Below are 16,741 nucleotides of genomic sequence, written 5' to 3' on the forward strand. Positions count from 1 at the left end.
TTCTCTCTTCTTTTTTGAAATCCAGACTTGATTTTTTTAGGAAAGAAATTTTATTTCAGCCTAAACACTAGGGGCTGCAACTAACGATTATTTTACTAATCAGTTCACCGGTCGATTATTTTTTTCGATTAATCGTTTTTTGTTTTGTTTTTTTACTTACATGTGAGTTTTGCCATTATTTCTTTAAGTGAGTTATTATTAAAAGGCCTTTGTCACACAACATCAACGTTGACCTTGTAAACCAAAGTTATGTGATATCTCGTCAAAAACATACCTCGATCTAGGGTTCTGTTCTTATTTTATGCCACATACATAACATCACCGACACACCACAAGAAGATTTCCATCAGGTTTCACAACGAATTATGAGCATTTTTATGATGACTACAGCACAACTATCTCAACCACTGACAACATATTACAGCAAGAGTCTAGGAAGGTATTTTAAAGGTCTGATGAAAGTGTAATATGTTATATTTAATAAAATATTTTTCATGAAAAAAGACACAAATGTGCAGTTTACTGCATTTTATTTTTTCTTGTGTAAAAACACAGCTTAGATGTGGTTTGACCGAAACAAATTGTCATTAAACTTAATAAAACAGAGATGAAGTGGAGGTTTAAGAGTCACTAGATGTTCACAGGAAACAGTTATTTCTATATTTATTTATTTTCATTGTTAGTTGGTTTAATCTTTTCTGTTTTGTTTTATCAGATTCTTTTTGTCCGTTTCTCTAAAACTGTATTGTGGCATTATTAGTTATTATTACTATTATTGTTGTTGTTTCTATTATTATTATTGATATATAAATAAAAATAAATGAATAAAATATTACAATTTGTAATACATTTGACTCTTTTACGACAACAAACGCTGAGCCATGAATTATTATACAGAAAACAAACGTGCTGACAGCTGCAACAGCTGAATGCTAACTTCAGCATTGAAAACGCCATAGACATGCTAACGCGTTAGCATCTGTCCCGTTTTTAAGTTATAAAATACATCTATCAACTGTTTCAGAAGACCATAACAGGTCATATTAACATAAAAAGGTAAATGTGACTCACAGACATATGCTCTTTGGGGTTTTACTGGGGAAAAATTAAGATTAAGCGAAATAAAACACCGAATCAACAAAGCACCAGTCTGCGAATCACTGCTTCGATTGGTTCAAGGTTCAAAGCAAAACCGCGCAGCAGAAACAGTTGATTTATATGGAAGAAATGAAACATTTGCGGTAAAACAAAGTTATTCAACAACTAATTGATGGACTAACATTAGTTGACAACTATTTTAATAATCGATTAAATCGATTAGTTGTTTTCAGCACTACTAAACACCTCCTCTTCTGTCACATCCTGTTTGGGATGTGTGTGTGTGTGTGGGGGGGGGGGGGGGGGGCAGCGTGCTGCCTGTGCACCTGGACTAAACTATTGTACAACTGTGCAGGGGTGGGAAGGGCCCTCTCAGAGATCTTTCAATATTATTGTTAGAGCAGAACTATGTTTTGCAACATTTATACATTCATTCTAATTATATTCTTTTACAACATGAATTGTATGGACATTAATAACATGCAACACAAAAATTTATTTAATGCCAGTTTTTGTGCCCCCCCCACCCCCACCCCCCCCATGCTCTGGGCCCAGAGCCATTTCCATGCTTTTTGTAAAATCACCTACCATCTGTCCTTACACATTCCTGTCCTTGATACCATATCTACCCATTAGTTCCTCATCACCCTGTCAGATACTCACTTGACCTACAACACTCTCTTAACATTCTCTTCCTTTAAAATGACCCGAAATCCATTTCTCTTCCTGTCCTCACCATGATAAAACAACTTGAACCCCCCTCCTATGCTCCTGCTCTTCGACAACATTCAAAGTCCTGACTCTCACTTCCATCCTTCTAGTTTTCCTCTTCTCCCGCTGGCTGTGGACATGTTTTTTTTGGCTGCACGTCCCATGTGGCTGAGTTAATTTAATGTGTTAATGTATTTATAGATTCTTTAGGTTGTTCTTATCATATGCACACAGTTATTATCATAAGTGGAATTAGAATCGTTATTATTGTTATATTTTATTGTTACTTTGATTTTGTCATTTGAGTTTTAAATGGTCCACAATGGAAATAAGTGTTTTCACTTTCTTGTGTCTTCCATGTATTTTAATGTATTTACAATTATATTATGTACTACATTGAACATACATTGAACTTACTAAATAAAATCATGCACACACGCTTTTAATATATAGATGATTTCCCACCCCTGCTGGAATGGTGTGTGAGTCCAGAATATAATTAGCAATGTTCATTGTTCAGTGTTGTTAGCTAATATATGTAGCTTCTCTAAAAATATTCCTCCTATCAATGTTACATTTTGGCAGCATTCATTGTTGACCTAAAATATTTAAACATACCAAACAGTAAATGTCAGCTCTCCCCAGCTTGTCTGTGGTCGAAGTTATGCACACACATGCATGCATACATGTACACAGACACTACTTCACTTTCGATATATTGTGGTGAGCTGTGCAGAAAAACGAATGTCGAGCCAGAGTTTTTTGTCTTTTCTGTATTTTGCTGCAAGCACGTGCTTTTATTTTTACACACCCATAAACAGAGATGGTGGCAGAAGACATCCAGCACAGGGGCCAAAGACGGAACCCTGTGGAACTCCATCTTTCATGTCACTAAGGTTAGATGTAGTGTTATTGTACAAAACACAGTGAGAGCGACTGGGTCAGGTAGATGTCAACCATGCAAGGGCACTCCCAGTAATCCCAAAATGATTCTCCAACCTATCAAGTAGAATATGATGATCCATGGTATCAAATGCAGCACTGAGATCTAACAGCACCAGAACCGTAGTGGTGTCCGAATCCATTGCAAGCAGAAGATCATTCACCACTTTAGTGAGAGCCGTCTCTGTGGAATGATATTTTCCAAAAGCAAACTGCAGTGGCTCAGAGAGATTATTCTCAGTAAGAAGGTCCACGAGCTGTCGTGAAACCACTTTTTCCAGAATTTTAGAGCAAAGTGATAGATTTGATATCAGCTGATAGTTTTTCAATACACTAGGGTCAAGATTAGGTTTCTTAAGTAATGGTTTAATCACTGCAGATTTGAAACATTTAGGAACAGATCCAGAAGTTAAAGAAAGATTAATAATTTCCAGTACAGTCGGCCCAAGAGTGGGCCACAGGTCCTTAAAGACTTGTTGGTATAGGATCAAATAAGCAGGTTGTGCTTTTTGTAGCATGTCTAGTGAGATACTATCAAATTCTGTAAATCTAGGTAATACCTCAGTAATGGCGTCCACCTCAATAGCAGGGTTGTAGTGGCTGGATTAAGGCATGCTGGGATATGTTTACCTAAGTCTTCTATTTTCTTCTCAGAATAATCCAAAAAATCTTGTGCTGTAAAAGGGAGAGCGAAGCACAGGCGGTTTTGAGAGTAACACCCCTGCCTTGCTTCCTATCACGAGGGACTGACTAATGTGTATGCCAGTGGATAGGGTTCACTGGAGTAAGCGGTTGAAGTTGAATGAGTTATAAGTAGAATAATGTAATTAATTAGATTAGATTAGACAGAACTTTATTGATCCCTTGGGAAGACTCCCTCAGGGAAATTGGAGGTTCCAGCAACATTGAGCAGCAGCACACAGGGTGAGAAGCACACAGAGTATCAAAGGTAGATGTAAGAAGGGGAGGTGATGGTGTCATGGTTTAAAGCGTTTGGCTTGAGACCAGAGGATCCTTGGTTCAAATCCTAGCCTGACTGGAAAATCACTTGAATGGCAGCCACCCTCACATCAGGGTGAATGTGAGGCATTATTGTCAAGCACTTTGAGCATCTGATGCAGATGGAAAAATGCTATATAAACGCAGTCCATTTATCATTTAAGAAACAATTTGCAAAAAGTAAATACAAATATAAATACCAGAACTACTGGTTTACTGGCTCCTACTGTTCCTCTCCTTTCCGTCCTCTGTCATCCTGTTACTCCTCCTCCCCCTGAATGAGGAGTTGTACAGTCTGATGGTCTGAGGGACAAAGGAGTTTTTTAGTCTGTTGGTCCTGCACTTGGGAAGGAGCAGTCTCTGGCTGAAGAGGCTCCTCTGGTTGCTGATGACAGTGTGCAGAGGGTGACTGGCATCATCCATAATGTCCAGCAGTTTGTCCAGTGTTCTCTTCTCTGCCACCATCACCAGAGAGTCCAGCTTCATGCCAACCACAGAGCCAGCCCACCTGATCAGACCCGAGATGATGCAGATACCCCCTGGTGAACACTTTCCACTCTTCAAGTGCTGGTTGTGTGGGTGAGTTTGTGTCTCCACATAACTCTGGCAGCTGAAACTACCCAACCATCAAAACTGAATATGTATGTTTTTGTCAGATTTGGTCATTCTGTTTCATCTCCCTAAACAGTTGAAGCGGAGACAACAGCAGGGTTTGGATCTGCCCACGTCTCTACAAAAGATGAAGGGTTTGACCATAGAGCATTCCCACCTGAGATGCCAAACAGATGCCCATAAGTTTTTTTTTTTTACATTTCCAGCACGTACAGTTGCTGATTCACTCCATGTTTAAAACCCTGCGTGGAGTCTGTAATAACGGCTTTGGGTTATGTACTTCCGGCCAGTGTGATCATGTGATCATGGAGCAAACTGTTCTGTTGGATGAATCCCCTCCAGATCCTCTGAGGTGTTTACCGTTGTTAGTCAATATCTGTTTCCACGTTAAGGTCACTTTCACAGGAAAGGACTCACTGCCACATTATCGAGTCATTATTCCACATTAGTCCACATTATTCTCAAGGTATCATGCACAACTAATGAAACAGATTGAGTTACTACAAAATGTTGACAAAGATGATTAAATATATAATCATACAGATGAGTTACACATTGAAATGAAAAAGTGTTTGATGTCAGGTTTCCATCCTTCCAGTAGTGTTCAGAGATGAGTTCGTCTTATCACTTATCTTTATGCGCGGGTCAGAGTACTTTATCGAATGATACGAGAAACTCTCCACCATCCTCATCGTCTCCTCTCATCAGTCTCTCAGGTTGTCCCAGAGCATCAGCCAACAAGAGGAAAACCAAATTCCCTGGAGAAGAGTACATAACTGCAAAATTCAGAGCCAGTGATGGTAAGAGACAAATTTTATGTGTATACTGAAAAAATTACATTTCTTCAAGTGATAATATTCAAATAAATGAAATTTGTCTGAACTAAGTCCTGTCTGAGTTTGAGATGGTTTCTCCACAGAATGTGTCAGCATGATGAGGTCTGCTCAAACTACAACTTGTTTTCTTGATCGAAAGTTGACTTCACTTGCTAAAGGTGTTGAATGTGGATAATTTAACACCGAGCACTGGTGTCTTTTCCTGTAACACTGCTGTGGTAAGAGCTTTTAAGAAACCTACTCAGGATGTTATACACCTGTTTGTATTTTAATTTAATTTTTAGTGATTAATGATCAAGTTCTGGCAAATTGGGTAGAAGGTCCAGTGGTTAAGCAGTGGGGTTGAGACCAGAGGATCCTTGGTTCAAACCCCACCAGACCAAAAAACAAACAAACAAAAAAACAAATCACTGAGACCCCTTGAGTAAGGTCCTTAATCCTCCAGTTGCTCCTGGGGTGCAGTTGAGCACCTTGCATGGCAGCACCCTTACATCAGGTGTGTGAGTTGATGTGAGGCATCACTGTAAAGCACTTTGAGCTTCTGATTCAGATGGAAAAGCATTGAATAAATGCAGTTTGTTATGCAGTCTGTCTCTGTTTAGAGAACAATTGTTTTGAACCTCAACCTATTTGTTCATTTATTTCATTTATATCATGCCAAAGAAACCTCAAGCAGACCAGACTCAGAGGGGTGACCCACTGCTTAGACCATTCCAACACTTACAATGTTTTTACAAAGTTTTTACAAGCTGAAGAAACAGGAAACAGAAAACCAGAGAAGCATCAAAAACAAAGTGCATTATTGAGATGAGCTCACAAGAATTTGCACCGCAAATTTGACAAAGCAATTTTCAAATCCGAGCACATGGTTAGAATAACTGAGCATTAGGCGTCATCGGGGATGCCCTGAACCTCTGTAAACCATTGTCCATTCAGTGGAACTTTTCCTTATATTTCTATAATCAACACTTTTTTAATTTTATACGCGCATGCTTTTAGGGCCAAATCCCGGTGAGCGGGAAATTTGAAAATCCTCATATATTACTCAGTATTTTGCCTATTTCAGTATATAAGGCATCATTTCGTGTGTTTTCCAGTGGTGGGCACAGATAACCAAAAAATTAACTTCGATAACAGATTATCAGATAACTGAAAAGTTATCTTTGATAAAGATAAAATGATAAACCACCCAAAAATGTATCAGAAGTTACAGATAACCAATAAATTCCAGTATTGTCTCTGGTACATTTGTAACTACTAACAAACTGAATTTGAGTTTAAACACCACGGTCGCTTCTGGTAGCATCAAAAGTGACAACAGACCCAAACAATGAGCCCACACTTCTGTCTTTGAACATCTTGCCCCCTGCTAGAAGCTCTTGTTTACTACATGGCTTCCAGCACAAACACAAACACAAACACAAAGAGAGCAGCCAAAAAGCTCTCCTTTGCCTGCACTTCACTTTCTTTATTCAATGTCTCCAAAGGAGCAACGAGCTGTACAGCAATGGGTATACAGAAAAGTACAAAATAAAGAGAAAAGAAAAGAAAAACACACCAGACAGAGGATAGAGCAGAGGATAGAGCGGTTTCTTCTTAAAGCAGCTCTTCTGTTTTGCAGAGGGTCGAACTACACATCAGCTACGAAACATTTAACAGGTAGGTGCTCAACTAATTTTAAGTTTTATAAATATCTGTAGCTGTTCAGCTTTATTTATCACGTTATCGGTCTAAAAATTATCGGACAAAAATTTATCGCAAGATAATTAGTCCGATAATGGTTTTTAAAGTTATCTAAAAAGATAATCCGATAATGAAAACATTATCTTCAATAATTACCGGTTATTGGATTATCGGAACTGTGCCCACCACTGGTGTTATCCAATATGGGGAGTTCATTTATGCAATTAGTTTTATGATCAGAGGTCAAGGTCATTGACAAAGGTCAAGGTCAAGATTCTGCTTGTTTTTTTTTTTTGCCAATTTTTCATATTCAGCAGTATGTATCACCACCAGAATTGATCATATTGAGCTTTTAATGAATCAGTGTGATAGAAGAGATTATTGACTTTCTATTGATATGCAATTTGACTGGTGTTTCATAGATTTCAGGTCTTTAAGCTCGGCAAAGTAAGTTTCTTTGAAATCTCGCTCTATTTCATCAAATTTGAATCTCCTCATTATTCCAGTCAATACTTTACCTATTTCAGCAACCAAAGTATCAATTTATATGTTTTCAAACATATAAAAAAAAGATGCAGAGGCAGAAGACCACCGCTGTCTGATTCTCTAACGCCTGGTCTCTGAGGAATAAAATGGAGGAGCTCCAGGATATGGCTAAGCCATGTGTCGAGTACCGTGAGTCGAGCATGCTGGTTTTCACGGAGACTTGGCTCCATGTGGATATACTGAATTCTCTTATTGAATCGGAAGGATTCTCTGTTATTTGCGTGGATCGGAGTGAAACTTTGGGGAAGAGCCGCGGAGAGGGAGTCGTTATTAATTGTGTTGTACATTTCAGTCAATTTATCCATAAAAAATATCTATATTTGAACCCAGAGCTCTATAAACACAGCTTATAGTTTTTTTTCACATTTAATTTCCACTGTTACACATTCCATAATATTTTCCAAAGAAAATGACATGTTTTGTCATATAATAATAATTTCACTTTGATAATTTAAACATACGTAAAGTGCCACGCCACCTCCCCAATTTTTCATCCTATTTGTGTCTCAGTAATTGCAATAATAGAAAAATGTTTACTGGATATTTTTAAGCAGTCCTGAATTTTTGAAAAGTTCATGAGAAGACTTCTAGTATTAAAATGTATTTTGGAGAAAATCCCATTTGTCAAAGAATAATCCTTCAATTGTTCTTCAGTAAAGTATTTACAATGTTTGTTGTTCATTCAGCTGCTCCCGGTTTTGTTCGGGGTCGCCACAGCGGATACAACCAGATCCACATTGGTAATTGGCACAAGTTTTACGCCGGATGCCCTTCCTGACGCAACTCCAGTTTTACCTGGAGAAATACACATTTTCATGAAAAAACAATCAGGATCAATATTACAAGTATTTTAGATATTACGAAATCTATATTCAGTGTCTTCAAAAATGTTTAAATTGAACTCCTGAGCAGGAATAAGTTGTGATAACTCAGTTGTCATATTAAATGAAACATAATCCACAGTCCGAGAAAAGCAACATAGCAAAACTAACTTCTCAGTGTAAACCGGGAAGTTAGTGATGATAAACATAACTAATTGGGATTATCATGTCAGTGTGTGACTGGGGGATCCCAAGGCATTCCCAGGCCAGTGTGGAGATATAGTCCCTCCACCTAGTCCTAGGTCTTCCCCGGGGTCTCCTCCCAGATGGACGTGCCTGGAACACCTCCCTAGGGAGGCGCCCAGGGGGCATCCTTACCAGATGCCCGAACCACCTCAGCTGGCTCCTTTCAATGTTAAGGAGCAGCGGCTCTACTCCGAGCTCCCCACGGCCAACTGAACTTCTCACCCTATCTTTAAGGGAGACACCAGCCACCTCCTGAGGAAGCCTATTTCAGCCACTTTTACCCACGAACTAGTTCTTTCGGTCATGATCCAACCCTCTTGACCATAGGTGAGAGTAGGAACGAAGATTGACCAGTAGATTGAGAACTTCACCTTTGGGCTCAGCTCCCTTTTCGTCACAACAGTACTGTAGAGCGAATGCAACACCGCCCCTGCTGCGCCGATTCTCTGGCCAATCTCACGCTCCATTGTCCTCTCACTAATGAACAAGACCCCGATGTACTTGAAGTCCGCATTCCCTACCCGGAAGACCGCAAGACCGCATTCCCTACCCGGAGTAGGCAATCCATCGGTTTCCTGCTGAGAACCATGACCTCAGATTTAGAGGTGCTGATCCTCATCCCAGCAGCTTCACACTTGGCTGTGAACCGATCCAGTGAGTGTTGAAGGTCACAGGCTGATGAAGCAAACAGGACCTTGTCAACAATCCTGTTTGTGATATTCACGTACAGGATAGCGAGGTGTAGTTGGAGGGAGGAGGGTTTCCAGTTTGGTGGGCTCAGGGTTTCATCACTGCTTTTGATCTCACACACTCCTTCAGAAGATTAGTTTCACTGGTGTCCACCCCTAATTATTTTCTACATACCCAGTGCTACATGTGTGCCAAATTTCATGCTTTCTTCATAATCTGAACAATACTTTTGCTTAGAACCTGTACTAGAGTGCCCCCCCCAATGCAACACAGAAGAGGTGGGAACCACCCGCCTGGGTATAGACCGCGGTCGGACCACATTGACTGCAACAGTGGATAGTATTGACAGGTGGGACGTTGGCGCACCATCCAGTGTCCACATTGAATACTGCTTGATCAACCGCCATGTGAGAGAGAGAGAGAGAGAGAGAGAGAGACAAAGAATAGAGAGAGAGAGCGAGCGCTGCTACACTCCGAATGTGAGCAAAGCAGTCGAGGTGCCTTCGGCCCACGTTCTGGGTGTTTGCACGGCATTTGTACACGGTTGGCTGATTCTTTGTCCCCCCTGACTGCGTCTGGAATTTTGGCTCCTTTGCCCATTCGGGCTGCTTGGTGCTAAGTGTGACGGGGCCCGACATGAAGTACAAGACATGGAAATGTTCATCTGTTCATCCCTATGTGTCTAAAGAACAAACTGAAGATTTACTTTGTTGTTCTAAAAGGTGCCATTACTTGTGCAACCCATCATCTTGGCATTGATATTTTTGTTTGGATTTAATTTCAGTTTGGTTTTATTGTAGAAATTTTAATATAGAGAAGCCTGAATTACTTATTCTGTTTGAAATGGAGAAAACAAATGTGTAAAAGCCCAAGAGGGTGAGTACTTTTGCAAGAGTCTGTATTTCCTTGATGTACAACTGTGGAGCACTAGAGACACCTGTCGGCTTGCTGTAGTCAGCAACAGTGGAATCTATTGTGTCAAAAGGTCATGAGAAGAACTGATGGATCCAGAAAAGGTGATTTTAGCCGCATACTAACCGTTTCTGATTTTGGCTCCTCCTAGTTTTGGATAACGACGAGGACATCATGCAACTCAACAAGGAGATCAGCGAGCTCAATGAGTCCAACTCGGAGATGGAGGCTGATGTGGTGAATCTACACACGCAGGTTAGCACATGCAACAAGCCACAAACGTCAAAGACAAACAATCAAAAACACTGAACACATCAAAGACAATCAAAAACACTCACCATATCAAACAAAAACACTCAAAACATCAAAGACAATCAAAGGCACTCACCACATCAAAAACAAACAATCAAAAACACTCACCATGTCAAAGACAATCAAAAACACCACGTCAAAGAAACAAAAACACTCACCACATCAAAGACAGTCAAAAACACTGAACATCAAAGACAATCACAAACACTCACCACATCAAAGACAATCACAAACACTCACCACATCAAAGACAATCACAAACACTCACCACATCAAAGACAATCAAAACTACTCACCACATCAAAGACAATCAAAACTACTCACCACATCAAAGACAAACAATCAAGAACACACCACATCAAAGACAATCAAAAACACTCACCATATCAAAGACAAACAATCAAAAACACTCACCACATCAAAGACAATCAAAAACACTTACCACATCAAACGTGTGACCAGTGTGTGATAGGTGGTTGCTATTCATTGTGCTTAATCACACATCACAAACAGAATTTTCAGTTTTGCAAATGCCTTGTTTTTACAAATGAAAAAATGACATTTACAAATACATATTTATTTGTAAAAACCAACACACAAGTTACAAATTGGAAATTTGCGTTTCTGGATTGCAAAACACGTGCAAATCAAGGACTATTTGTACATCACCATCTGTGTGTTGCAGGTATTAATGAGACAAATTTAACTCCATAAATAAGTGTCTTTTCACTTAAAAAACTAAAGATTTTTGTGTACATGCTGTCGTTAGAGCAGACACACTGTTGATCGCTGCTGCAATGCATTATGGGAGGTTGGGGGTTGTTTGTTTTCTTAATTATTGTTGTAGTACATTTAGTTTAGCAGTGTTGTTAGTGTTTGTGTTTGATCTCTTCTGCCACTGTCTGTGTTGTATTTAAAAAGACACTTTTTTGCAGCAGCCGGCAGCCGCCCCACCCCCTTCTGCTGGGGGAGGGCTGAACTCCTCACAGCAGCCTGACTGTTCCAAAACACACAACAGGAAGTAATATGTTTGGTTTTAGGCTTACAGGTGTTTTTGACCGTTGAACTTTACTCACTATGCCAGCAAAAAAATGTTAGTGGACTGAAAGTTAGCAGAAGCTAATTGGTCGACTGATGGTTTTCAAAGTTAGCTGAAAAGCTAACCCACTAAAAAAAAGTTAGCTTTGCTAATTAGCAGTTAGCGGATTAGCCAAACTGTGCCCACCACTATCTACCACACTCTCCGTTACTTTGGACAGCTGGCCCCAAGTATTTAAACTCATCTACTTTCACCACTTCTACTCCTTGTAACTGCACAATTCCACTGGGCTAACTTTCATTCACACACATGACTCAGTCTTACTTGTACTGACTTTCATTCCCCTTCTCTCCAGAGCATATCTCCACCTCTCCAGGCCAGACTCAACCTGCTCTCTACTCTCACTACAGATCACAATGTCATCTGCAAACATCATAGTCCATGGAGACTCCTGTCTGATGTCATCAGTCAACCTGTCCATCAACAGTGTGAACAAGGACTAAGAGCTGATCCTTGGTGTAATCCCACCTCCACCTTGAATGAGTGTCATTCCTATTGCACATCTCACTGCTGTCACACTGTCCTTGTACATGTCCTGCCACCTGTATTCTAAGCCTAGCTACCACTACTACTCTTTCCCATAACTTCATGATCAGTTTTTTCATTTGGTTCATCTAATTTATTGTATAGACCATCTGTATTCATTTTTCATGTTTTTTGTGATTATGAACTTCTGTTTTTACTAAATCATTTTTAATGAATTTTAAGCTCCTCCTTTTCTAGCATAAGGCAAAATGACTCCAAAGCCACTGGTGACTGGAATCATGGGTTATGAATGGAATGTGTGGAATATTACATTTTGACTTGTTGCATGTTGACTTTGGGTAAATAATCTGCCATAAACCTGCTGGAAGGAAGGTGGGAAGGAAGGAAGGACTAAGCTGTCTGTAAAGTGTCCTGGTGGAGAACCTGATCAAATGATCACATGGACCATGGCAGCTTCAGGCTGGAGCGTTGGCTGCCGCTCACCCTGTGGCTCACGCTGACGTCACAGCACTGTGTTGACCTCACGTCTTCTGTGTGTCTTATGTGTCAGATCTCTTCAATGGAGAAGAACCTGAAAAACATTGAGGAGGAGAACAAAGTGATGGAGGAGAAGAATGAGGCCTTGTTCCTGGAGTTGTCAGGTCTCAGTCAGGCTCTGATCCACAGCCTGGCCAACATCCGGTTGCCCTCCATGGTCAGCGCACACATTCAGATCCACTGCTTTAGTTTTTGGTTGTTTGTTTTTAATAATTTATTTATACAGTAAAACTCACCTAAACTATCATCATATAAACCGGATACTCGCACTCACCGAACAAAAGCAAAAGTCCCAGTGCTTTTGTGTGGTTTTCCATATAATAAACACTGTATATACCAGGTTTTGTATAATGGCTTTTCACTCACATCGGCTAAAATGTCCCGTCTGATCGCAATGTATTTCCATTAAAAACCCTGTGTTGTGTGGGCCGCCCGAAGAGGAGGTACTGCTGGCTCACCACCAGAGGGCGCCCTGCCTGTTGTCAGGTTTCAGATACTAGAGGGCGCAGTTGCCTGAGGGGATCACCAGGTACACCGGAGCTGTCAGCTGTCACTCATCACATCTCATCACACCACTCCATAAAAGCCTGGGAGAGACACCATAACTCTGCCGAGTTATCAGCTTACCCTACAGGTAAACAACTCAGCCGTTTTGTGCCGTACACACACGTTTTTGCTTCTGAGCTTTTTGCAGTTGTTAACCTTCTGTATACTTGCAGCTTGTAGCCAAGTTTGTGGAAGTTGGAGAAGTTGGCGTCTCCACTCCTCACTTCTGACTTTCTAAGTAGTACATAAGGCACTGCACATACTCTGTGTTCCTGCTATCTGGATGTGGAGGTTTTTCCCCCCAGGAAGGAACTGTATTTTGATGACTGTTTGCTGGGTGTACACACGCCCACCTTAACCTGTATCTGTTCCTGCCAGCAGTACCGGATCTGACAGCTGGAAGCGGTGTCCACCTGGGGACTCAGGACTTGGTGGCTCTGGCGTATTGCAGGTCTCCGATGGCGGTGGAACATCGTGGGTCCCGGCTCTTCTCTGGATAGGCGTCTCCTACCCTCGGGCCTGCCCACGCGTCATTTTGGTTTTTTTGATTGACAGACTAAAGCATTTTTGAACTGTTGTGCACATTTGCAGGAATAAATTGTGTTTATTGGAATCTCTATTGGCCGTTCGTTTATGCCCCCTGGTGTGGGTCCGTGCATTTCACTTTCCCCAACAGGATAACTCGGCCACGTCATGGATTCTGAGGGGCACATCAATCAATCAATCAATTTTTTATATAGCGCCAAATCACAACAAACAGTTGCAGTTGCCCCAAGGCGCTTTACATTGTAAGGCAAGGCCATACAATAATTATGTAAAACCCCAACGGTCAAAACGACCCCCTGTGAGCAAGCACTTGGCTACAGTGGGAAGGAAAAACTCCCTTTTAACAGGAAGAAACCTCCAGCAGAACCAGGCTCAGGGAGGGGCAGTCTTCTGCTGGGACTGGTTGGGGCTGAGGGAGAGAACCAGGAAAAAGACATGCTGTGGAGGGGAGCAGAGATCGATCACTAATGATTAAATGCAGAGTGGTGCATATAGAGCAAAAAGAGAAAGAAACAGTGCATCATGGGAACCCCCCAGCAGTCTACGTCTATAGCAGCATAACTAAGGGATGGTTCAGGGTCACCTGATCCAGCCCTAACTATAAGCTTTAGCAAAAAGGAAAGTTTTAAGCCTAATCTTAAAAGTCGAGAGGGTGTCTGTCTCCCTGATCTGAATTGGGAGCTGGTTCCACAGGAGAGGAGCCTGAAAGCTGAAGGCTCTGCCTCCCATTCTACTCTTACAAACCCTAGGAACTACAAGTAAGCCTGCAGTCTGAGAGCGAAGCGCTCTATTGGGGTGATATGGTACTACGAGGTCCCTAAGATAAGATGGGACCTGATTATTCAAAACCTTATAAGTAAGAAGAAGAATTTTAAATTCTATTCTAGAATTAACAGGAAGCCAATGAAGAGAGGCCAATATGGGTGAGATATGCTCTCTCCTTCTAGTCCCCGTCAGTACTCTAGCTGCAGCATTTTGAATTAACTGAAGGCTTTTTAGGGAACTTTTAGGACAACCTGATAATAATGAATTACAATAGTCCAGCCTAGAGGAAATAAATGCATGAATTAGTTTTTCAGCATCACTCTGAGACAAGACCTTTCTGATTTGAGAGATATTGCCTAAATGCAAAAAAGCAGTCCTACATATTTGTTTAATATGCGCTTTGAATGACATATCCTGATCAAAAATGACTCCAAGATTTCTCACAGTATTACTAGAGGTCAGGGTAATGCCATCCAGAGTAAGGATCTGGTTAGACACCATGTTTCTAAGATTTGTGGGGCGAAGTACAATAACTTCAGTTTTATCTGAGTTTAAAAGCAGGAAATTAGAGGTCATCCATGTCTTTATGTCTGTAAGACAATCCTGCAGTTTAGCTAATTGGTGTGTGTCCTCTGGCTTCATGGATAGATAAAGCTGGGTATCATCTGCGTAACAATGAAAATTTAAGCAATACCGTCTAATAATACTGCCTAAGGGAAGCATGTATAAAGTGAATAAAATTGGTCCTAGCACAGAACCTTGTGGAACTCCATAATTAACTTTAGTCTGTGAAGAAGATTCCCCATTTACATGAACAAATTGTAATCTATTAGACAAATATGATTCAAACCACCGCAGCGCAGTGCCTTTAATACCTATGGCCTAATACATAATACCACCGAGTGAACAACCAATGGAGATGCAAGGTGCGTAGGCTCCAGCAGGAGGCGTGTTGGGTGAGTTGCAGCAGATTCTCACCACCCTCACTGCTCGGTTGGATTTAGTGACCGAACAGAATATACTGCTCAATCGTAGGATGGAGGCTCTCACCGCTCAGGTGGAAGTGCGCGCACAGGGCGCGGCTGCAGCCACTCCTCCTACGGACCTGTCGCAAAGCAGAGAAATTCCAGTGGTCATTCAACGGACCCCCCCCCCCCCCCCCCCATCCCCTGAAGCATACATTAGCCCCCCGGAACCGTATGGGGGTTGTGTGGAGACGTGCGCGGACTTCCTGATGCAGTGCTCGCTCGTCTTTGCACAGCGCCCCGTGATGTATGCGTCAGACCACAGCCGGGTGGCTTATGTTGTAAATTTGCTTCGAGGCGAGGCACGCACCTGAGCTATGGCGCTCTGGGAGCAGGATTCACGGCTCCTAGCGACATATACTGGGTTTATTCGGGAGTTCAGACAGGTGTTCGATCATCCCAACAGAGGCGAGACCGCTTCAAATGTGCTACTGTCAATCCGACAGGGGCGCAGGAGCGCAGCCGAGTATGCAGTTGACTTCTGCGTCACGGCAGCGAGGGCCGGCTGGAATACGATAGCGCTCGCACCGTCTTTGTAAACGGGCTGTCTCCGGCCCTTAAGGAGCACCTGGTGGCCAAAGATCAGCTGCGGGATTTAGTTGGGCTGATAGACCTGGTGATACGGTTGGACAATCGGTTAGAAGAACATCGACGGGAGCGAGACGAAGGACGCCCTCTCCCTTCCAGGTCCGAAGCAGCGCCATCCTCACCACGCTCCAAAGCCAGGGCTCTCCGCGTAGCAACAGCTGCCCCTGCTGATGAAGCTATGGACACGAGCAGGGCTAAAGTGAGATCAGATAACAGACAAAGGAGGTTGGCCCATGGAGAGTGTTTTTACTGCGGCTCGAGTGAGCATGTGCAGAAAAACTGCCCCAAGCAGTTAAATGCCAACGCTCCCCCTTAGAGACTGGGCTAAGGGTGAGCCATAATACACATGCGGTCATTCCACGAAAATGTGCACGACTCCCAGTCACAATCCTCTGTGGGGATTTAACCCTTAATGCCCCAGCACTTGACACGGGGTCAGAAGGGAATCTACTGGACAATAGATGGGCTAAGGAGGTAGGCCTCCCTCTGGTGGCCGTTCCTTCACCATTAAAGGTGCGGGCACTAGATGGCACCCTCCTCCCAGACATCACACACCAGACACAGCCTTTAACCCTGGTTGTCTCTGGTAACCACAGGAAGGAGATTGTGTTCTTTGTGACACCCTCTACCTCCAGGATTATTTTGGGTTTTCCCTGGATGGTGAAGCACAATCCCCAGATCGATTGGCTGTCTGGGGTTGTGGCTCAATGGAGCGAAACCTGCCATCGGGAGTGTTTAAGA

The 16,741-nt window shown here is 42.1% G+C and overlaps 1 protein-coding gene across 2 annotated transcripts in view; it reads left to right on the plus strand.

The window, feature by feature from the left end:
- Window positions 1–16,741, plus strand: part of LOC117512881 (myelin transcription factor 1-like) — a 152,801-nt gene that overhangs the window by 123,327 nt on the left and 12,733 nt on the right. For both annotated transcript variants that reach the window (XM_034173119.1, XM_034173118.1), the window contains exons 13-15: window positions 5,071–5,162; window positions 10,248–10,351; window positions 12,544–12,687. In XM_034173119.1, the coding sequence (XP_034029010.1) occupies window positions 5,071–5,162; window positions 10,248–10,351; window positions 12,544–12,687 (340 nt within the window). The remainder of the gene's footprint in view (window positions 1–5,070; window positions 5,163–10,247; window positions 10,352–12,543; window positions 12,688–16,741) is intronic.

This window comes from Thalassophryne amazonica, chromosome 6, assembly GCF_902500255.1.
Source record: "Thalassophryne amazonica chromosome 6, fThaAma1.1, whole genome shotgun sequence".
Taxonomy (NCBI): Eukaryota; Metazoa; Chordata; class Actinopteri; order Batrachoidiformes; family Batrachoididae; genus Thalassophryne; species Thalassophryne amazonica.